Genomic DNA, 23,940 nt, shown 5'->3' with positions numbered 1-23,940 from the left:
TTTTTGCACAAGCCACAAAAAACATCGGGATTTTTGTTTCAAAAATTTTAACTTTTTAAAATGTGTATTTAGACAATAGGTGCATATGCACCTAGGAGCCAAAACACCGTGTCCGGAAAATCTCCCACACAAATGTGGCAAAATGGAGATATAGCAAGAGAAAGGAAATAAGTAGCCTCCCCGTGGTCGATCGCGGCGGCGCTATAAAGAGCAGGCGAGGGTAGCTGGAGCTTCCGGACCTGGCATGGCTTCTATACCAACAACCGCGCGGCGCAGGGTCCCTCCCTCCTCGCGCGCGCCCCCAATCGAACGGTACGTACGACGCAAGCAACCAACTCAACCGCGCCCTGCCAGTCGTCCACGTACGGCCCTTTCCCGCGTCCGATCGCTCGCGCCGCATGCTCGTCGACGTCATTCACACTAGGAAGAAGCCCTTTTTTGCTCACTCGCGCGCGCACAATAACGCACGGCCCGGCGTTGGTTACAGCGTGCGCCGTGCATACGAATTGAACGCACCGCCTTTTCCTAGCTCCCATCCCGCCCCGCGGCGCGCCAGCGGGCGAACTCCCCCGTGGCCTTTACGCCACGCTCTTCTATATAAGCCCGGCAAGGCGAGCGATCAACATCATCCACCACAACGAAAGCAACAGCCAGCGATCGAGACAGCAGCAAGAGGCTCACTTAGCTACTGCCACTAGTCGCGATCGCATAGCCACTCGATCGACATGGCCTGCAAGTCGGCGTCCCTGCTGATCCTCGCGGCGCTGGTGGCGGCCGCGGCGTGCGCGGGCTCGGCAACGGCGCGCGACGTCCCGGCCGGGAAGGAGGATGCGGTGAAGCGGCCGGAGACGTTCCAGGAGGGGACGGTGCTGATCCCGGGGATCGGGCGGTACGAGCTGGGCAGCCACTACAGGCCGGACATCGGCGGGCTGGACCACAGCATCCCGGCCGCCGCCAGGGCGCAGTTCATCCCCGGCGCCGACGACACCTGGGTGCCCAACCCCGGCTTCGAGGTGCCCAACCCCTTCCGCCCCGCAGCCACCACGGAGTCCCCCTGATGCATGGATCGAGTCGGCCGGCCAACGCGTCCACGTTACGCCCATCGATCAATGGGTAGCTAGCCTGCTACAATTCAATTTCCGCTAGCTTTTGGTTGCTACAATAAAATAGCTGCTATGCATAGGCAAGGCATGCGTATGCATGTATCAGCGACTGCGTGCGAGCGCGCTGTCGACGTTTTTTGTGTGTGATTGGAGAGTGTACCTGTACGGGGTATGCATGGATGCGTAGGAAGGAAGCATCCATCGCATATCTCGCTTTGCTTTGTTGTTGCCAATAATGTGTTTCAGTTCAATGTATTTTTCTTTTTAGTTCGATAAATTAATGATGAAGTATTATGCATGATGAAGCTTGCTGTGTTAGCCACACAAAAACACAAGCTTGTATAGATGAAAGAAGACCCATTGTTCGGTCCAATCATAGTGAAAATCTGAATTTGATCCTTGGTTAGAAGGGACGTTGTTTTCGGTGATCTAGGCAAAGGCTCTGGCTTAAGTTGTGTCGCCCTGCCAACGGCTTTTCGGGGCGTGTTATGTTCTAGATGGATTAGTTGACACTCACTTTTTAGATTTTAGATTTTTATTGCTCAGTACATCATATGGCAAATGTAAGCTCCATGTTAAACTAAGTCCTAAGGCGCAAAAGGAAAACGAAAGTGTAAAGTGTAAAAAGCATGGCTCTTGTGTACATGCGTTCAAAAAAAGTCAGAACGGACAACAACCCACACGCGTCCTTAAGAAAGCCACCGCCTACCCCAGCAACTGGCACGCAACGCCAACAAACCAGAGCTGAATTTAACGCATAAGGTGAACTTAGACACGATTGATGACCAGTTTCACGTAGCAATTAGTGATGTGACCTCACAGAGCAATTCAAGCACACATGGGCGCGCCATAACACAGCCGCTTAGTACCATACCATTTGTAAACGAGTCGGCCAGCGTATATTTGCTTACTCGACGGCTACTAGTCATGCAATGCTTTACTCCGGCAGCAAAGCTTGTTCAGTAGTTCATGGCAAAAAGTAGTCTACGTAGTTGGGCAAAAGATGCAACAACAAGTTTCCAGCGACGACACCAATTTTTTTCCACCTCACTATGGCTGACCACCTCGCCGGGAACGTCCACGTCCGCGCCCGGCTTCTCGAGAACGACCCCTGGAAGAGGAAGGCTGTGGAGTGCTCGTCCGTACAAGTCTGTTTTGTCTGTTTGTTCTGTTTTGTATTGCCCTCTCCGTCAAGTTGATTGTTCTTCCCACATTCTCTGCTGCGGTACCGGGATTCTGTTGTTCAGAAGATGCGCCAGCAATGGCTGGGTTTGACGGGGAAGGTTCACGTACAGGGGATGCATCTGTGGTTCTGCTTGGTGATGCATCCGCTCCGCCTGACTGTGCTAGAGGGCTTTGGTCTGGCTCCACCTCAGCAAGTTCAGCAGTACCATCACCTTCTACAATCTCCTCTGACATGTCTGCATCGCTCTTTGCTGCTGCCCCACTTGGAGATGCTGCCCTGAAAGCATCACCTGCTTGCTCACCAATATCCAGGGGACTGCTATCTGATTGTTGTTCAGGTTCATCCGGCAACTCCCCCTCCTCCCTCTCATCCTCGGCATCGGTGGCTGTAGTAATCTGGCCCTCTTCCTTCGCATCTTCGTGTTTCTGGTCTTCATCAAACGATTCCACTACTGCCTCTGACTTAAGCGGCACATCTTCCACAGCAGTTGCATCACTGTCCATATTAACTTCAGCATCCTGGCCTTCGATGTCCATTGATGCACCTGTATATTCTTCCATGTCATCATTGTTACCCGCTTCGTCATCCTTGATGTCCTCAACCTCTTCAACTGGCATGGAAGTCTGATCCGTGTTCATCTCTTCTCCAGGCTGTTGTTGCACATCTTGGTTGTCTATCGAAATAACCACAGGAGCCTCAGTCGTTACATCTTCAGGGGACGATTGATCAGTTTTTAACTCACTGGAACTCTGAACAGAATCCTCTTTAGGTTTCTTTGATGGAGGATTGGCATCATTAGCCTCTCCATGTGATGCATCATCTCTCATCTGCGATGATGGCATGAGACGTTTGCGACCAGAAGGCAATACAGACACACTGCCAGAAGTTTCACGCTCCAGTGATAGGCCACCTTTTTCCTGAACTACTGTGGAACCTCGTTCTGTCGACGTGCCACCTTTCTCTTGTACTGCAGAACCATCGACAACTGGTGTAGCCGCATCAGCCTGGGGCTCTTCAATTCGTTCAAGACTAGGCCGAACGAGCACCCTTCTTGATCTGCGTTGTTCAGTACTTGGCTTGGGCAAAGAAGAAACTGCTTTCTCCTCCATCACTTTAACTTGAGCAGGCCTTGGCGGAGTAGCTACCTGCCGCCCTGAGGAAAAAGAAGATGGATTATTAACTCCCATACTTTAAGGATGGGTAACAAAGTAGAAACAACCCCATTGTCAACTACGATTAAGTTGCAACCCTATGCCACCAAGCAACATGCCTGGTAAGTTCAGTATAATATTGCATTTCAAAACAATGTCTAATACTAACTTTTGCGATAAATAACCGTCATTTTCAGGCTATTTACCAAATGCATGCGCCTAATCGATTCTATGATCTTGCCGCATTTATTTCAACTACTTAATATCCCATCCTCGGAAGAATAGAAAGAATGAAGAGGGGGAGCACCTGTCGCAGCTGTATCGACAGTGGGAGTTTCAATAGGAGGTGTCTGGCTAGTTGAACCATCTTGGAACGGGCTAGGAGACTCCTCCATTTTTTTAGCCGCAAGGAAATATGAACGGAACTGCTCCTCTACTGCTGATCCAGACGGGATTTGAGATGATTGTCCAGAATAATGCTGCAGAAAATGCACATCGACTTTCAATTATGATCATAGAAGATAATTAAGGATAAATGTGTTAGGTCCCTAAAATGAGCAGAGCTCCGTAATTAAAGTATATATACTGTGATTTCCATAACCAACAGGAAAATAAATGGATATTTAAGATAAACTATACCTCAATCACCTCCTTCACAGCCTGCCGGTGCTTCTCAATCGATTCCTCTATTTGCTTCTTCTCCTGTAAACGATATTTGAAAAAATCAATTGGATGACGCTTAAAAAACACCCTTTTGGTAAGAACTTACGAAGGCATTAAAAAAAAATGTCCACTGATTTATGAACATTTTAGATTCTTTAGACTTCTCTTAATATATTCCTTTACAAGATTTTACATAAAAACTAAAAGCATAAAAAAATAGTTATAACAATGCTACATGACATGACTGGCTGACGTTTGTTTATCATGTGTAAACTGACAATGTGGCAAAGCACTACGAATGGGAAAATCCATCGAGAATGAGCACGAGGAAGATATGTACCTTTGATAGATTTTGAACAGCGACGTAGAAAACGTTCTCAGCCTTTTTGCGGCTTGCCTTTTCTTTCTTGAGATCATCTCTCTCCTTCTCCAAGATTTTTTCCAGTGTCTGTTAATACATTTGAGTTAAAAGCAGGAAGAAATGTTTTAATGCCATTTAAGCTCAACATGCTAACCTGTATCCTGATGTCCTTCTCTTTTACGGCCTGAACATTTGATGTTTCCATCGGCATTTTCTGACCTGCTCATCAGATTTAGAACTAGAGAAATTGCAGATATCAATTGACATGAAAGAGAAAGAACGTCAAATTACTTGATTTAAGATCTTCAATCTGCTTCAAAAGGCTTTTATTTTCTTTTATAAGATCCGCCTTCTCTCGCATTAACACTTCAACCTTTTTCTGCATCATTAAATAGGGTCACATAATAACACATGAAAATGGCACTGAACTCTTGACCTTGCAACAGAAAAAAAGGAGATCCTAACCTTGTAGGTGAAGGTAATCTTCTTCTGTCTATCAATTTCAGATTTCAGGCTAGCCTATGGAACAGAATGGTATATTAATACAGCTGAGAATATGAAGTCATAATATTGGTATCACAAGGATTAATAAATTCAAACCTCAACATCATTCAGCTTCTTTTCCCTAGCTCCCAATTCAGACTGACAGCCAGCAAGCTTCTCATCTAAATTTCTTATGGCAATGTCCCTCTCGGAAAGAAGATTCTTTGCACGCTCAAGCTCAACTGAATTCTCTCTCAAGGTTGACTGTTAGGCACAAGAAATAAACAATAGAAGTCAGTTGACACTACACTTAGATAGCATGTTAATCAATAGAAGTCTGTGGTCTGAAATTGTCTCCTTGACACTACACTTAGATGGCATGGCTCGGGATTACATGGCTAAGGTGTGTACTCGTACTCTAGAAAGAAGACACTGCACATGGATGGCAAAAAACTTATATCCACAAGAAAATAAAAGATTTTTAAAATTTATGCCAGTAGTCCAAAAGAGTATCATTACTACTTACTGAACTGAAATGGGGTTTTGCAGCATATGATACAACACTAACAATCGCGTGCAGCTTAAGGAAAAACGGGCAGGCTGCTATGCTCTCCCAAAATAGAAAAATAGTATCATTTCAAGTACTTGTGAAGGGAATGTCAAGGGAGACACTTGTTTTTTAAAAGAAAGATTTAAAAGTGATATCTCAGAATTATGGCACTGCAGAGAAAATAAAACCACTGACTTTGATATTTTGAAGTTCACCCTTCATGGTCTCATATGTGTTCAAATCGACGCCTCTACTGTTTTCAACCAACTGCAGAAGACAGTAAAAGTTCAGAACATAACTGCAACTTCAGAAGAGTCGAACTATAAATATCTGATATACTGGTGTCAATAATGTTAGGGCATGAAGAAAACAATAACTTAGACCATCTGAATGAAGAAATACAATACAGCACAAATTGAGCACCTCATCACTGTTTCCCTTTCTTCCAATACCTACCCTTTTCTGTGCCACACAGCAAGCCACTAAATCAATCAACTCCCACCGCTTATAACACCACCTATGACAGCAAAATTGAAAGCACACATTTTTCACTGCTGAATACACTCCCATTATTCCCTTGGTAAGACTGCCCCCATAACTTCCCATAATACACAGTTTAATGTTGCCTGCAGAAAACTGATGCCCAGCATTGAAGGGATCTGCTGCCTCAAGTCCAAGAACAAGTGCCTGTTTGGTTGCCTGTCCCAGGTGACCAGGGAGCATCCCAAGAGTTCAATTTGGGAGGCCTGGGGCTGGGATGGCTCAATGGTACAAATTTGTTGTTTAGTTGAGCACTGATCTTTGCCAAAGATAAGAAAATAACCCCACTGTGTCGCCACCATCAAGCTCAACATGCTCCCTGCAGTCAGATCCAACCCCATGCACTGCCCAAGTGGGCATCAAGGCTGCGCCGTCATGCTCAGCCAACTGTCTGTTGTATTATTTGTTGTTTGGACATAGTTTTTCTTTTAGTTTGATTGCCAGATTTTATGGGGGGTTGAATCGGGGTGACATGACTGACTGGACTATCATCACCAAGTCCACTACTTGGTATGCATTCACTTGGACGGATGAAATTTATTATATCATGACAGTACGCATGCACATTCACTTGGACGGATATATTCAGAATGATTCGAGAAACAATATACTGGTACTTAATACAAAAAAATTATATCTGAGGATGTGTCAGACTATACAATGGTAGCAAAATGACCAATAACATACCTCAGAAATCCTTTGGTTGAGATTTGCTATTTCAGTCTTCTTCATGTCTAGATCTTTTGTACACACTTCAGCATATACCTGTTTCTCCAGTAGAATTTTATTCAATCTTTCAGCCTCTATTTTAGCTTTGTTAACTTCCTCACGGAATTTCTGTAGAGAGAAAATCAAGAAACGAATGACTATAGCACATACAGCTATTGGCCATACCAAAACAAAATAGACAATACACCATCATTTAGCTGACCTGGCATTCTTCAAAATTGTGTCGGTTCTCCTCTCTAAGCTGTATGTTGCTTTCACGAAGCAAATTAATTTCTCTCACCTGAGCAAAATCCATTTCAAAAACAAAAGGGAAAATGAGATACATATATAAGGCACCAAGAGGAAATGTACAAATGTGTTGAAAATTCACAAGGTAGAATGGCACCTGGAGTTGCAGCGACTTGAATTCTTCATCCTTGAACATTGATGATCTTGCACTATCAGCTTGACTGCGGAGCAAGTCCTGTGCCTCCTTGCTGGACTTCAATGCACTTTCCAGCTATACAAGCAACAGAATGAAGTGCATCTGATTAGAAATAATAATGACCTTATATACTTCAGCTTTAAGGGCAGAAGGGATTTGCCAGGTTTCATCCACATCACACATAATTTGCCAATCATATAGCAGAAATCAAGTATAGAAGTGACAGTTCTCTCTCAAAATAGACAAACAAATGGCATCACATAAAATGTGTCAACCGGTAATCATATAGCTGAAATCATGTTTAAATATTGGTCCCCACTTCACACAAACAAACTGATTAAACCATGCCACTTAGTACAAAAAAACGTATATGCACAGTGAAAGAACAGAAGCACATGCAATCGGTAGTCATATAGCTGAAATCATGTTTAATATTGGTTCCCACTTCACACAAACAAACTGATTAAACCATGCAACTTAGCTTGCACAGAAAACGTATATGCACAGTGAAAGAACAGGACCACATGCAATGATCGTGCATCCCACAGTGCAGTACTCATAGTTGGCAAGTATTTTAAACAAGTAACAGCGAGCAAGAGGGGCAAACTTAACATACCTCTATCTGAAGCCGTGATTTCTCCTGCTTAAGCAACGATATTTCTGTTTCCGCCTGAAATAGTTAACTGAATAAATACCACCGACAAGAAATAACATAATGTAGTAATAAAGGCGGAATCTTGCACTCACTATTTCCTTTGATCTGCGCAAGTAGCTGACAACGCCATGCAAATCATCCTCTCCATGTGAGTCGGTTCGCTGCGATGAAAGCCCAGCAATACCCCGTTCTTGCTCAGCTAATCGAATGTGCAAAGCTTCTAATCGGTTGTGTAGAATCTTATTCTGCACATGAAATAAAATGTTACCCAAGATAGTCATAATGAATAACAAGCAGATAACTAAACCATATGGTCATGAAACTGATCAACACTGAACTGGGCAACCAAGGAACTGCCAGAAACACACTGTTCCAAGAATTACCAGAACCAATCAGATAGATTTTTATTTTGAGAACCCAATATCTAGACTTAAGATAAGCAGCAGGATTTTAACAAAAATAAGCATTACTAACGAAAAACTTCTTACATAGTACAAGAATAATCAAATAGTAACAATGGCAAGCTAAAAAACCTGATCATTTAGCTCGCTATACTTCCGAAGGGCCTCATCCTTTTCTTTCACCAACTCTATCTTTTCTTGCTCACCAGACGTTCTTAGAGCATCCTGAAGATATTACATGTTATTTTTTTACAGAACTAGCTAAGATGGTGCAACTAAGCAAATCACTGTTTTTATGCATCTAACTCCGCTTAATCTACAAATGCAACAAAAAAATTCCCAAGAAGAAACCGTGCAACCAAATTCATACTATGATGTAGAGATTGTAAACATAGATAAAGGGAACAGAATCGATTATTATTCAGAATTGCATAAGTTAAACAGCCAAACGTATATGAAATCAAAACATGCCCCCACTAACCAAGAAAATGAGCGATATTGGTTGATCAGGTAGACCTGGAGTACAGAATTTTAGAAGTATCTGTCAGGTAGGACAATTTTAACAAAACCAGAGCAGCAAGGCCTTAGAAGTTATTCTTCAGGATTTTTAGGACAAATGTAGTCTACGAGCACAGCGGTAATACTCCCTCCGTCCCAAAATAAGTGTCTCAACTTTGTAGTAGCGTTAGTGTAAAGTTGTACTCCCTCCGTTCAAAAATACTTGTCCAAGAAATGTATAAATTTGATGCATCTAGAACTAAAATACGTCTAGATACGTCCATTCCTCCGACAAGTATTTCCGGACGGAGGGAGTACTAAAGTTAAAACACTTATTTTGGGACAGAGGGAGTATTTTTCAAACAAAATCTGTAGAGTAGGGCAATAATCTGAAGAACTGCACCTGCTGTCAAGATATGCAGCCCACTAATATCACCAGTAACTGAAGAATTAATCAAGAATTAAGTACACTAACTACTTAAACTTGAATGGAGTGTTTCAACATAGCAGCAAGGTCTTTCAAATGAACCAGCTAGATATGGAAATAAGGATTAGAAGCCTCAACCAAATTCCTCCTAAAAGAACAATTACCTACTACCAAAAGAATAGATCAATGTTTAAGTCAATCTTCAGAAACTCTTAAGTCCATCTGTTTCACCGCAAATTGCCACTTGTGACAAAAGAGTGCTTGGCAAGCCAGATTCCTATGGCAACCCCATACTCCTCTCAAGGAAAAAGGTAACAGCATTACAGGTATACGTCATGGGCTTTTGGCTAAAACACATGTATAAATAGTACAATCGAGGCTACAAAAGTGGGTGATGCCACAACTTATACTTGGCCACAAGCTAAACTTTAACCCAAAAAGGTAAAATTCACCAAAAGCCAAAAGGCACAAACTAATCAACCGTTTTGGCCTAACAAAGCATGAATAGTACGTACTCTAGCCCGACAAAATATGAATAGTATGTACTCCACAAAGCCAAAGCCCGAAACAAAATAACAGAGTCCAAAGAATTTTGAGTGTCAAAATTTACATTTTCAGCCTTGTGTGCATCTGCTGTTTGACGAAGCATTGCCATTTCTTGCTGCAATGAAGACAGTTGCTTAGAAGTATTTGTCAGCTCCTGTATTGTTTCAGATTGCAGGATAACCTACAAGGAAGACATAAATATATGTGATACCAGAAGCAAAAATTTAATTCAGGTTCATCGTAGGCATTAAAGAAAAGGTATGAAAGGTGAATCAATCCTGCAAACATAGTTTATTTCTGCAAACTTAATTTTGTTCCTATACTTACCATAGGTTCAATTCTGGTAGCAGGTAAGTGAGCAATTATATGGTTTAGATTAACTATTGCCATTAATGTGAAGGTAAGGATCTTAATACACAATACTCGATGAAATCATGGTAAAACAGTCTGAAACTTAGGTAACAAAAATGTGAAAAGACTTACAAACAACATGCATAGTTGTTATATGACACCAGATTGCTGCTATTAATGTTAAGGCATGTGAAGGTTAGAATCTTACACAATACTCACTGAAATCATGGTTAAAACTGTTTGAAACTTAGATAACCAACATGCAAACACATTTACAAACATCATGCATAGTTGTTTTATGACACCAAATCAACAAATGTCACCACATTTTAGTCAGTTGGAGAGACGCATAGAACTTTTTAGTTTATTATAACAACATTAATTAATCCAAATAACAATAACACCAGAACCTAAAGGAGTACCCACATGATACAATGATTGTTGCTTAATGAACAGTAGAGAAGCCTCCATTGAGAAAATGGTTTAGACCAAGAACGATTAGGAGCCAAGAGGCTCCAGCCATAATAACTGCCCTTCATGGCACACGCAACAACACAAAATGACACTTGGTATTCTAAGTATACTCATGAACAAACATTCACTTAGATTCTCAAATTAAGCTTACTAAGAAATGAAAACAGGAAAATAGGGTAATACCTGCCGCTCGTAGTTGTCTTGCGCGCTACGCCAACGCTTACACTGCTCATCAAGAGCACTCTTTGAGGAAGCCAATTCAACTTCTAAGTTCTCAATCCGCGATCTGTCAGAGAATTAAAACATTGGATCAACCAAATCTGCAAAAAAGGAACACTGCATCCATGCCTATTTATCGAGAGTCCAACTGCTTACACTTTCTGGGAAACTTCATTCCTCAGGATCGTAATGTCATTCATAAGAGTAGTGATATCTTTCTCTTTAACTTCAATTGCACTGGCAGCTTCTTCACACTTCATCACATAGCTTTTCTCAAATTCAGACAACTTACTTCTCAACTTAGCGATCTCATCTTCCAAGCTTCTTTTGGCCATTTCGGACTACCAAAAGTAGAAGAATTTTAAACACACGTCCAGTAAAGTACGTGAGACTTCAATAGAAAGAAAAAAAAGACAGATTTTTAATACCTCAGTTTTGTAATCCTGGTATGCCGATTCCATTTGCTTCAATGCAACTTCATTTGAGTTTGCAATTTCTTTGTACTGTACAGGAACATATTTATGACTCAAATAGGTCAGCGAATAAATATATTTATAAGTAAGGTTTAATTTCATAGGAAAGAAATATTAGCAAAATTGCAGGAGATGGTAGGAGAACCTGAAGCATATAGTTATTATTTGCTTGTGCTTCCTCCTTGCATTTTTCCAACTCCTCTTTCAACCGGAAAAGCTCATCATTCACCTACAGGAATGAACATCAAAACACCAAACACGTGAATAATCCAGAAATGGCCCAGTAAAAGCTGCATGAAGGTGGTAGAATATAGACTATAGAGGGCATAAAATATTCCAGATGCCAAGATTCAGTGCTTAACTCAAAGAGATACCAGTGGCATGGATCCATTTTTGAAGAAAAACAAGCATATCAAATTGACCCTTTACCATAGTATATAAACAATAGGTCAATAGCAGATGAAAGCTAACTCACCTCATTTACTGCTGAGTTATCATGACCACCGTCCCTAAATATGATCTATCTCAAGATAAAAAAGCAGGATCAGATTTTTTTTCTTGGAAAGAAAAAATAAATCAGGTGAGGCCTTATGACCTAAATAACTTTAAAAAGTAATCAGCATCTTGAAGAAGATAACATAAGTAAAAGTGTCCAGAATACTCCATGTTTTCTAAGTACACTTGATAAGACATGCAATAATATGGAGACTGATTCCAGGTGAGTTCTTTAGCAGACAGGCTGTTTTGTCGTAGTTCTCACAATGACCTTTTTGGGCATTCCACCATCAACAACATGCAACCTAAACTAAGGATAATGTTTGCTCATGTATAAAACAACTGCCATAAGAAGCTCAAACTTACAAGGGCAATGTGTCCATCAAAGCATCACATAACAACCACTACAGTGTTAGGGACAACTGCAATTTGGTCACTATTACAGAATGGACTAATAGTCAAGTTGAGATGATTTACTAAAGACACATTCCAGAAACCAACAGAATTAGACGAACCACAACATATAATCAAATTTTGGCACTTGAAGTTTTTTTAGCAAGTCTTTTTAGGGAAGAGGCCTAACTGAAATACATTGCCAAAAACGGTTCTTCACAAAAATTTACAGGAACCTGGGCACCCACACAAACTATAAATAGGAGACAGATCTAATCAACTAGTTCACTTGACAAGCCATCAGTTACTCCTTGGGAGACACTGGCTTTTAACCATTATAAATATATAGATGTGCAAATAACAGTCTACACTCTGTTTTCATTAGGCAGATATCAAATATGCACACGCTAAACGTTCCAACAACCCAAAGTAAACAGCTCATTAATTAGGCAGACCATCAAATATGCACACCAAATGTTGCAACAACCCAAAGTAAACAGCTCCTTATATATAACATTTTCTTATTGCCAGCATGCGATTTTGGGTGGATGGAAGTTCTTAAAATCACAGTTTTGGACTGGCTAGTATTTACCCTTTTTGATTTGAGTTTCACCTCCAGATCTGAACACTTTGCCTACAAAACATACAAGTTAAAACAGTCAGGTAATGCGCTCAAAACCTTGGTAAACAATTTATTTGAACGAACCTCTGCAACAGCAGCCCTCGCCTCAGCATCACTAGAAGCTTTCCATGAGCTCTGTAACTCTTGTCTCATATCCTCTACCTGCTTCATGCAGCCCTCAAAGGCATTTTTCTTGTCAAGTGTCAGGACGCGAACATGATCTCGTTGCTCTTGAACCTCCTTTTTTAGTTCAGCCCAGTCTCTCTACAAAACCGTTTAGATTTCAAATAACCACGTACATGTAGAGTTGAATGAACAAAATCAAGCAATATATTCCTAGGCTCTGATATCTTGCAAACATAATGTTGACAAAACAAATCCAAGGTAGTTATGAAGCCTGAAGCAGAAGTGGCAATGCACCATAGCTGCTGAGATAAACTATTACCTCTAGTCGCTTGATGTACTCCTGTTGATTTCTCCTTTCCATGGACCTTGCATTCTAAATTATCCACAGGTTAACGAAGAGGCACACAAAATTCAAACATTTTAATAGATCTTAAACACAACATACCTCTTGAACCTCGTCAGTAGTATGTATTGTGTCAATGGTAGCCTGCAATGCAACGTATCTCAGAAGAAGAAAAGGTGAAAGGAAATTTCAAGAAAATGCACTAAAGATCCCTGATTACAAACAATATAAACTTACTTCAATGTTACAAAGAACATGGAACTTAATTAGATTTGCTGAGATTACAAATCAATACAAAAGCTAAAATAACTTGCTATTTCATGCAAAATAAACTATATACATTTATAACATAACACAACAGAAAATGCTAATACCAAGTTGCCTGCCCATAGGCAGGTATAATAGAAAATTGCATCGCTAACACAAGGATAAAGGATGGTTGTACAGAAAAACAGAACTTGCATGGTTATTACACAAGGCCAAAGGATGGTGTACACACAAAAAATCTCATCTTTTTAGCAACACCATCATATCAGCAGCTAAATGGTAAAATATGCAAAAAAAAACATAAGAAAGAAGCCATGAGATAAAATTTTGAAGTAATGGACATTGAGAAAAAACCTGCAGACGGTGCACTCTCTCAGACAAACTGTTGACTTCATCCAAAGATCTTCTCTCTGACTTCACTAAAATCTCTTTTTCATGCTTTAAAATAGACACCTAAAAATTGGAAACTTGTGTCAGGGTTCAGCATTTTATAACTGTTGAAGGGATGCGATAAATCCAACATACCTCCATTGACAGTTTCCTTGAGCTCTCCTCTAAAGCTTGCATAGAATCTGAACTTTCACGGAGTCTTTTTTCGTAATCAACTACTAAATGCATCAACTCCGCATTTCTGAGCGAAACAGAATTAGCTTCCTTTCTCTGTATGTACGAATACTAGATTAGGATGAGTGTACACTTATCTTCTAGTACTAAGTAACTGGAAATTCAAGGTGACACACCAATGTGAGGAAAGAGTTATGAAGAAAGAACCTGGTGATCAATCTCTGCCATGAACCCATTAAGCCGGTCTCGAGCAAAACTAGCTTCCAGCACTGCCTTGTCACGCTCAGATCGCAAAGACATAAGCTCAGTCCTAAAAAAATGATAGCCAGTATTGGTCAGATATTCAATTTCAAGTAAAGCCAGAAAGAGCATCACATAAAGAGCCTGTATAAGTAGCCATCTACAACTGTAGTAAAAAGTTGTGAGAAATGGAATCATGTGTCTGCAAATCTGCAGACCCAACTTCAACACAGTTGGCAAGTAAATATCATGACAAGCAGATTTCGCAAAGTTTTTTCGTAACAATGTTTGGCCATTTAAATATGTTTTTGTCTAGAAAAATACAAAGGTAAGTTATGCATCACAAGTAAATCAGAATGCCCCAAGAAAGATGTCGAAAGAGCTTATTATGATGTTATGTTGCTTCCTAACCATCAATCTTGTTGTCAATTGAGAGAAAAGACAAAAATACTACTCCCTCTGTTCCATATTACTCGTCGCTGATCTAGTACAAAGTTGTACTAAATCAGCGACGAGTAATATGGAACGGAGGGAGTAGATGTTACCTACATCTAACATTTTTCTACAGCAAACAAGGTAAGAAAGCAGAGGGGATAACCTCAACTTGGTCAACTCTTCATCGAGTTTTCTGGCCCGCTCAGAGACTTGTTCATGTGTTTTCTTCGAGATCTCCTGGTCAAGATCAAATGGAATTCACAGTGAGAACAATCATTAGAACTGCATGGTAGTACATATGATTGGTCACTTGTTGAGAAGATCACCTGTGATCCTTCAAACAGCACCATCAGGTCATTTCTGCCATCATCTAGAAAATAAAAAACAAAACCATGACTTCTAGTTAATACTACGTTACTATAGCAGTAAGATGTACTAACTGCGTACACCACTTCCATCACAACAGCATGCCAGTCTAAACTGAAATCAACATACGGTTAACAGATCGAACCTTGTAGATTACTGGATATGTTTTCGATACTGGAACGAGTCTTCTGCTGTTCTTCACACAATTTCCTGTACATCGCAACCTAAAAAAGTCAACTATATTAGGGCTGATGTCACATGCAGCTTCTGGATGACATTTTGAAGAACAGGGAGTTTAACATCAAAAGATATTCCAGGTCTTGACAAGATATGTAAGACGCACAGATCTATGAAGAGATTCAATCATTATTGCTTGTTCTTCGGATTTCTTCATAACTTTTTCAACTCTTGATGCAGCGTCGTCTGTGATTCTCTTCAGCTCGATTTGGAAGCTCTCCTAAAAAGGAAAAAAGGGAAGATGCTTGACATTTGCCCATGGAAATAACAGAATGGCCTGGTACTCACAAATGGAATACAAATATAAATTCAGATATACGGAGCGAAGTTAAACATCATGCATACCCTGAGTTCCACGCCCTTATTTTCAAGATCGGTAGAGAGCATGTGAACTTTATTTCGAAGTTGAACATTTTGCTGAACGAGCCCATTAATATCATTAAATGTCATCTGCCCCACATTATCAGATGGTTACATTACAGATAGAATATCGTGTGAAATGATGGTAAAATATAGTATTTGTAAGGATCAAAATGAGGCGTACATGTGCATGGTTATTGTTTTCAGCATTAGACATGCCATTGCTTATGCTGGTAGAAGCAGCACCATGACCTACAATGGGAACACTAGAACCACAACGAAGCTGTACGTCTTGACATTCCTTTAAAAGAACAGCGACCTACAAATAATCAGAAGGTACAACATACAATTAACGAATCAAGTCTTCAAATATATAAATGATGTATCATCGATGCAATATACTATCTCCGTCCCAAAACATGAGTAGTTTGACCGTCTGAATTCATACTTTGACCAACAATTAGTCCAATAGTATGTAGTTTAAGTTACACTAAATAGACGCCATTAGATTCATATCCAAATGCACTTCCGTATGATTATGATTGCCTGAGCATTGACTAAATAGTGTATGAGAGATATATGTAAAGCATGAATTGAGACAATCAAAATACGCCTTATATTTTGGAATGGATGGACTTTATATATATATACTACCACGTCGTAGGCTCGTAGCATATCAGACATGTGTAAGTACTAAGTACACCCAGTAGTAGCATGCAATTTCCCCATATAAACTGCAGTTGTTTCACAAATAGACAAGTTTGGATGACATCCACACTTTAAGTGGTGGGACGGCCATAACTAGGGCAATGCTTCGAAACAAAAATGTTCCACCTAAAATGTGGCAACAGTTGGTCAAACCAAAAATGTGCTAACTTAAACACTTGAGACATGTCTGCCTAATTTTCGGCATAACCACCAGGTGTGGCAACAACCCAAACATCCCTAAGGTAGTACTCCCTCCGTTCCTAAATATTTGTCTTTCTAGAGATTTCAACAAGTACTACATACGGAGCACAATGAGTGAATCTACACTCTAAAATATGTCTATATACATCCGTATGTGGTAGTCCATTTGAAATCTCTAAAAAGACGAATATTTAGGAACGGAGGGAGTATTTGATAGATTTGGAGTATCAAAGTATCAAACCATGCTTGTCCCTTAGACGAACATTCTGCTACTCTATCTAACGGAAGCGAGTTCGATCCAATTCCATATAGTATTTCTTTTCGGTCAGGAGATACTCCAGAGTGGAGGTACTACACAGAAAATTCACTGTTAAGCACCTTCTCAGTGATAACTTATGGAACTATTCATGTGTCATTTGATTAGATTTGAATGGATCAGATTTAGAACAACTGGAGGACGAATGGACATTTCATGAGAGCCTCATAAATAGAGATATCAGTTATCAGGACTGCCAGCACTTCAAGATTCTCTAAATCTTACCCACCAACAATGCACCCAATAATTAATGGGATAGTTGACAATGAGATGATAGCACTAATAATTGAGGTTAGCGCTAGAGATTTCACATATACATATTTTAATACAGTTTCGCAATTCCAATGAATGGAAGGAATATAACTAAAGGAATGTAGGGCTATGACTCACTTGTTTTTGCAGGTCATCTATTTCCTTGTTAGCAATAAAATGATCACGTTCCCACCTTTTCAACTCCGACTGGAAGACACAATAATGTTAAAACCTCATTATAAGAAACTTAACAAGTTATAATACGTGCATACCTTTAGATTCCTTATGGTATTCTCAAAATTATCATGCTCCAACAATGCCTGCTGCAATTTGTGATCCATTAGAGCATAAGCTTCAACCATCCTCTCATGCTCGGCTGACGTGAGAAAAAGGTTAAGCTTTAAATAGTGTGTCCAAATGGTTGAGCTTGTATAACAAAACAAACATCGTTGCATTGCTATCATATCATAAATGGTACTTATACTAAAAATTTACCTCGCTCATCTAAGATGAGTTCAGCCTTCTCCTCAATTTCATGTAAGACCTGTTATACATAAGATAATTCAGTCTCTAATAGTAGACAGAATAAAGAAAAAGGATGCAGTACAAAAGAAGTAGATTAAATAAGGCTAATGGTTGCTTCCTTCCTGAACAGGAATGATGATGCATTACAAGTACGAGTACGTGATTATTGAATATTAACTACATGCGGTGTGTGTGTTATGCACTTCGCAGATAAACTTCCTGCTATCCACTACTAATCCTAAAATAAGAAGTGTCAAGGAAAAGAAAAATGTTGGACAAGGCGACATTGAGAAACTTCTTGTATTTTTCCATTTCTTACTTGATAGATGCTGTTTCAGAATGTATGCAGTAGAAATTTTAAAACATTGACCACTACATACAAATATAATATACCTTTTTTACAGCACCATTGTTTCAAATTGACCGATAACATAAATAAGAAAATAGTTTCTTTACAGCACAATTGCTTCAAATTACCACCCTTTCTAGAAACCATATGTAGAGAACACTAGCAAAAACAAAAGAAAGTAAACATAAAACGTCCAGGTTTGGTTATGCTTCTCAAACATATACAGTTATCCAACTGGTTTTAGTTATGCTTCTCAAACATAACAGTTATCCAACTGGTTTTAAAACAGAGTTGGGCTCCCTCCGTAAAGAAATATAAGTGTTTATATCACTAAAGTAGTGATCTAGACGCTCTTATATTTCTTTACAGAGGGAGTAATTGCATATAGACGAAGTGTCAGTCAACACAGTTTGGTCAAATCATGTTGAACTAGTACGAGCTTAAATTCGGTCAAAGATATTGACAAGCACAATAATGTACCCTTTCCAGAACCGCTTCAGCATGTCTCCTCCCAAACCTCTCATGGCGTAAAGCATCAGTGGCTTCTTGATATTTCTCATATATCTTAGCAAGCTGATCATGTAAAACAGGTTATCAAGCAACATTTGATTTGAGATACGAAAAGCGTGCAATGTTGGACAAAATATAATGAGTACAAGACATCAAACATACACTCCAGCCATCACGAAGAAGAGAAGCAGCTAATGCAGTTCCAGAAACACCACTAGGTACTCTTGGAACTATCATTAGGTCATTTCGATTTACATCATCAGAAAGTGACCTGCAAAACAGAGAACAAAGCGGAATTCAGAAAATGTTCTCTCTTAGGACGAGTTTTGATCTATACAGTATACTAATAAACACAACATTTATTTTTTATTTTTTAAGATAATTTTATGTATGAACATTGGTAAAGATTAACCTAGTAGGATGGTTTACACTGGATGTGACACACAGCAGATACCACATTTAGAAAGATCTAGCTCAAATACTACGAAAATCCACCTAACAGAATGCACATTAATGATGGCACCTACATGCTCTAGTAAAACAAATTTAACAGAAAAGAGAAGACTGAGATTTCCATTTACATGCAAGCATGAGTTCAAAATAGAAGAAAATACACTCTTGGTGCCTATACAGTGATAGATCCTACTTCAGAGATCTTACTAGACTAGAGGGTCAGTGAGTTTTAGAAACCATACATTTCTTTCATGGGTGTATCACTTAAATTAGCGGGTTCTGCTGCAATGTTGGTGAATGGTACAAGGCTCATTTCACCAGACTTTCTTGAATTTTCCAAATCAAGTTCACACTTCTGTATCTTCTGCTTTAAGTTGGCAACTTCCTGCAGGGAAAAAAGAAAACAGAATAAGGTCCAAATCTCCACTACGATCCACTCACAGAATCCACTGAATTGGGTACAGAAAATAATCCCCAGATATACCATTTCAAGATCACTCTTGGCCAAGGTCTCCTTCCCAAGCTTTTCCTTGTAATCATCTTCAACTTGGGTCAAATGTGTCTGGTTTGCACAAAGAATGACAATTGAGCATAAGAGTTTCTATCCATAAAATGGGACAGAGAATTACATCCAAAGAAGATACACAAAGGCATCACCTCCAAAGCTTTAATAACACCTTCAAGTTCCCCAGCCTTCTTTGACCATTCGCTAGAACTTTCTTTGTGAAGTTCAGCAAGTTTCATGACCTTGTTTTTTAGGGTTCAAATCAAAAGCTACTATTAGAGATGAACAGCACTACTGTAAATAACATCATCGCTTCATAACTGCAAATTGCCAACGGCAAGGGGCTAGACCATATACATACAAGGTAATGGGATCATTGCAAGGTTTCTAACTGTAAAGAATGAGTCTTAATCAGGTAGAGAACTTCTATATCAAGTACAAGAATTTACAATCAAGCTGTGACACTAGTCATATCAAAACACTTAAGCAGGCATACCAAATAAATTTGGCCGTCTACTTGGCTAGACAGGCACGCCAAGGTGGGCAAGATAATAATGGGTATTAGATAAGCCAGCCATGAGTTGAACTTGTTTTTCAAAAGAAAAGCACAACTTTCATTGGTCAAACTTCAAATCCAAGGGTGACGACTGACTCTCATGCAAACCAAATATGTATGACAGCATAACAGATACTCCTCTGTAAACTTTTATAAGACGTTTTAGGTCACTACTTTAGGGAGTAACAGACAATCTAGCATTAACAAGCACACAGCCCATGCCCCTGATATGCAATTCACAACACCAGAGGTTGGCCAATTCTTTGCCAAGAAAGATAACTCTAGCATCCCATCTGGCTACGCTACGTGTACGATTGAGCTCCATCACCATGCTCAATGCATGGTGGGACTGCAAGCAGAGGGACTCCTGCGTATTTCGTGAGGAGACCCAGCGGTGCCAGGCCAGCTGGGCACAATGAGCTATGAGACTCACGATTAGGTCAAGGCCGGGGCTAAGAAGCTGCAAATGTTTCTGCTCTCTAACTTGGCTATAATTTGTTCAGGCAAATATGTTTCCCCTATATATTAATATAACAAGGTGCAATGCTTGTTGCTTTTTCTCAAGAAGATAAACATACTTGGGGTTCAATTGGCTTAGACAATTTCTGTGAAGCTGAATTCCTTATACTAGAGCACATAATAACATAGATCTACAATGCCTTCTAAGACTAGTACTATGTGTCGTGTGCCAAAGCGAAATTACTATCAAGGAGCTCGACAATTTCCAAATCATCAAAATATAAAGTGAGCAAAGCAAATTGGGAGAGTATCTAGGATATCTGATACTACTAAGAAGGCAATTGCCAATCTACATACAAGTAATAAGATGAGATAAACTTAATAGACAGCGGAGGTTGAGAGGGGGGGGGGGGGGGGCATACAGTTGAAAGCTCAGCGCCAAGGCGTTGCTCATTAGCAGCTGCAGCATCCTTTGCTGAGAGTAGCTCCTACAGTCAACAAAAGATGAAATAGTAAAAGTTAGCTGGTTTTTTAGGGAATAGCAAAAGTTAGATGATAGAAATAGCATAATCATCAGAAGTTATACCTTTTCCATATAAGATACTCTTTGCTCAAGCTCAGAAATCCGTTCTTTACTTCGCCTCAAGGAACTTGTAGATTCAGAAATCTCTCTTTCAAGCTGATAACCAGAAATCAGGTTCATGTTTTCTTTCCTGTATCTGTCACATCAAGTATTAAATAAGAAGAAAGTAACCTCTGCAATCTTTGCTGACATCCGGGACTCCTCATCCATGTTTGCCTTTCTTAGATCAGATAGATTCTTTACTTTTGCTTTCAGTTCCTCATCAAGCCAGAGATTATGCTTTTCAAGAAGCTCCTTCTCCTAATAAGGGAAGTAATAAAATAAGAAACACCAATTGGTCCATGAAAAACAATTGCTCGGGAACTTCCTTGAATCTTAGTATAACAATGAATAACCAAAGAGCAAATGAAGGCGATGCGGTGTACAAGAGATTTATAGAGAACTGAAATAAGGCTTGGTAGAACATTATACTAAAACTTGGTTCTAAAGTTCTAAGCATTCCTAAGCCTTTTTATATGTATACCTGTTCAATGCGGTTACATGTCGCCTGGCAGTGAGTTAACTTAGATTCAACCTCGTGTATCCTAGCCTCTTTACCAGCAGAAGAGTCAGCCTGATTTACCTGAAAAGACGATAAAAACGGTATGCCCACTTAATTTTATGCTATAAAACACAAAACAGCAAAGGTCTTTCCACGACAAAGGAGCATGAAATCTCAATTGAGTTTAAAAAAGGCTTAGCTTGCTAGAGTGCATAGATAAAATAACGCTCATGATAGGCGCAAAAATAATATAACCCATATCCATACCGCCAGCAAGAAAAAATGCAATAGATACTAATACATAGCATATCACATTTTTAAAATTTTCAAGATTGTCTGATGGAAAAACTAAAGATAAGTTATTCAAGAAAAAGAGTGAGAGGTCTGGCGATATGGCAGAACTCTTAAATAGCTCCACTTCAGTTAAACTGACAAGAGATCGAACATTCAGCTTTTCAAATGGGCAGATAGTTCATGTAATAATGCTATAAAAGAAAAGCAGATGTAGCTATGTTATATAGACAGTGGAAAACTAACATTTTAAGTCTGTTCATGAAACAACATCAAATCTACATGTCATGATTTATTACAAATTATAATATATTTGAATGTAAGAATAGCTCTTCATGAAACAACATAATATCTACCAAGCTAACGTCAAATCTACATAGCATATAATAGCCGCCGTCTATGGAGGTACTGTATCAGCTCCACCGAGATAATATGTAGAGAACACAAACCTCTAAGATGTAAGAGAAGTTTCGTAAGATGTCTCACATAAGTAATCAGGTGTGTCCTAAAAACTTAACAAAGACGTGAAATAACGTATGGTAGAGACAGATATAGATGTATACCTACAAGCAAATCAAGTTAATATCAAATATATTGCTCAGAATGCAAATTTGATTTTTGGACATGCATGCCTTCCAAAGGGATTGCCCCATGGGTAACTGATCGATAGACATAACCAACTAACGAAAATGATTCATCCAGTCAGTCAGAAGTTATTCCAATAAATTTACTGGTGAAAACCAGCAAGAACGTCCGTAATATGCAGTTGCTTGCGCATTTTTGCATGTACATTGCACCATATGGTGCTAAGCAAACCAAATCAAATCAAATCCTCTCTCTCCTTCTCTCTTGAGGTGCGCAAAAATCTGTTCTAAAGCAGGACAAGTTACAGAAACAAGCTGCACTAATTAGCATTTAGGCAAAAAAAACCTATAGTTAAACTCAATAACAAAATCCTCAAGCGGCAACCAGTAACCAGTAGTCGGTACTACCAATGTATGATGCTAAAAACTACATTGTCCTGCACACCAACATATCAGATTGCACCAAGCGACAATTTGTTCAGGTGATCATGCACTCTCAACTCGCTCTACAACCAGTTTGATGACTGCTGCATATTACTAGTAGAAGTGTGAGGGCGTTAGGGTAGCTCACCATCTTATCATGGTAGCTCTGAATGACGCCATCCTTCTCCCGTATCTCTGCGTCCCTCTGCTCGATCAATTCCAGCGACTGGCACTTGGACTTGTGCAGCTCCGAGATTTCCACTTTGAGACGCTCGACCTCGCCATCCTTTGCAATCTGCGACATCAGCAACACAAGTGGTCAGTGCAGGAAGCTTAACCAAACAAAATGATCAGTCGCCCAAAAAATCTAGGGTTCGTACTGCTTGGATGCGGAGCTGGTGTATCTCGGCCTGGGAAGAGGCGAGGTCGGCGGCGCGGCGCTCGGAGGCGGCGGTGTGCTCGGCCGCCTCGGCCTGGTACCGATCGACCTCCGCGGAGAGGGTGGTGAAGCGCTGCTCGAGGAGGGCGCAGGTCTGCTCGGCCGCGATGGCCGCCGCGTCGGCCTCGGCGCGGACGGTGTCGACCTGGTTCCGGAGCTCGCGGATGGCGGCGTCGGCCCGCTCGGCGACCGCGGCCACGTCCCCGCCGAGGAGCCGGAGCTCCTCGTCGGACATGAAGAGCGGCATCGCCGCGGGCGGGGTGGGGCGAGCGGGAGCCCTAGCCCCGCCGAGATTTCGGGGTGGCCTCCAGAAGGTTCTAGGGTTTCCCCACGGGGAGGGGGGGAAGGGTGGTGGCCGTGCCGCAAGCGGAGGGGGTGAGCCGAATTGAACTGGAGAATGGAGACAGACGAGACGCGAAACGGCGGAAGCGGAGGCAGCGATATAGATCGGGAGGAGGACGTGCTGGGAACCTGGCCTGGTTACCGACCTCAGGCGCCGGGCCTGTATTTGCAACGTGGGCTGGAAACGAGATGGCCGCTGCCGGACTCCGTGTAACTTTTTG

The 23,940-nt window shown here is 40.5% G+C and overlaps 2 protein-coding genes across 2 annotated transcripts; one reads left to right on the top strand and one right to left on the bottom strand.

Moving 5' to 3' along the window:
• The first annotated feature begins 612 nt into the window (after positions 1–612).
• Positions 613–1,408, top strand: LOC109784484 (putative cell wall protein). Its single transcript, XM_020343081.4, has one exon. The coding sequence runs from the start codon at positions 726–728 to the stop codon at positions 1,056–1,058; it is 333 nt and encodes a 110-aa protein (XP_020198670.1). The 5' UTR covers positions 613–725; the 3' UTR covers positions 1,059–1,408.
• Positions 1,409–1,881: 473 nt separating this feature from the next.
• Positions 1,882–23,854, bottom strand: LOC109784485 (nuclear-pore anchor). Its single transcript, XM_020343082.4, has 48 exons — positions 23,319–23,854; positions 23,087–23,233; positions 21,623–21,721; positions 21,271–21,399; positions 21,103–21,195; positions 20,939–21,004; positions 19,654–19,743; positions 19,481–19,558; positions 19,239–19,381; positions 18,706–18,814; positions 18,514–18,606; positions 17,655–17,703; positions 17,432–17,535; positions 17,298–17,366; positions 15,867–16,001; positions 15,668–15,772; positions 15,429–15,542; positions 15,231–15,309; positions 15,046–15,089; positions 14,883–14,956; positions 14,252–14,354; positions 14,006–14,140; positions 13,835–13,933; positions 13,316–13,357; positions 13,190–13,243; positions 12,829–13,008; positions 12,715–12,756; positions 11,710–11,754; positions 11,380–11,463; positions 11,190–11,264; positions 10,918–11,102; positions 10,726–10,828; positions 9,782–9,898; positions 8,379–8,471; positions 7,938–8,090; positions 7,807–7,860; positions 7,152–7,265; positions 6,969–7,046; positions 6,725–6,874; positions 5,693–5,764; positions 5,065–5,211; positions 4,930–4,983; positions 4,756–4,843; positions 4,619–4,683; positions 4,444–4,551; positions 4,080–4,142; positions 3,748–3,919; positions 1,882–3,442 (listed from the first exon to the last, which is right to left on the bottom strand). The coding sequence occupies exons 1-48, from the start codon at positions 23,622–23,624 to the stop codon at positions 2,154–2,156; spliced, it is 6,090 nt and encodes a 2,029-aa protein (XP_020198671.1). The 5' UTR covers positions 23,625–23,854; the 3' UTR covers positions 1,882–2,153.
• Between the last annotated feature and the right edge of the window lie 86 nt (positions 23,855–23,940).

The sequence above is a fragment of the Aegilops tauschii genome, chromosome 6, assembly GCF_002575655.3.
Source record: "Aegilops tauschii subsp. strangulata cultivar AL8/78 chromosome 6, Aet v6.0, whole genome shotgun sequence".
NCBI lineage: Eukaryota > Viridiplantae > Streptophyta > Magnoliopsida > Poales > Poaceae > Aegilops > Aegilops tauschii.
The sequence above is the reverse complement of the archived record's forward strand: the minus strand, read 5'-3'. Positions and strand labels throughout refer to the sequence as shown.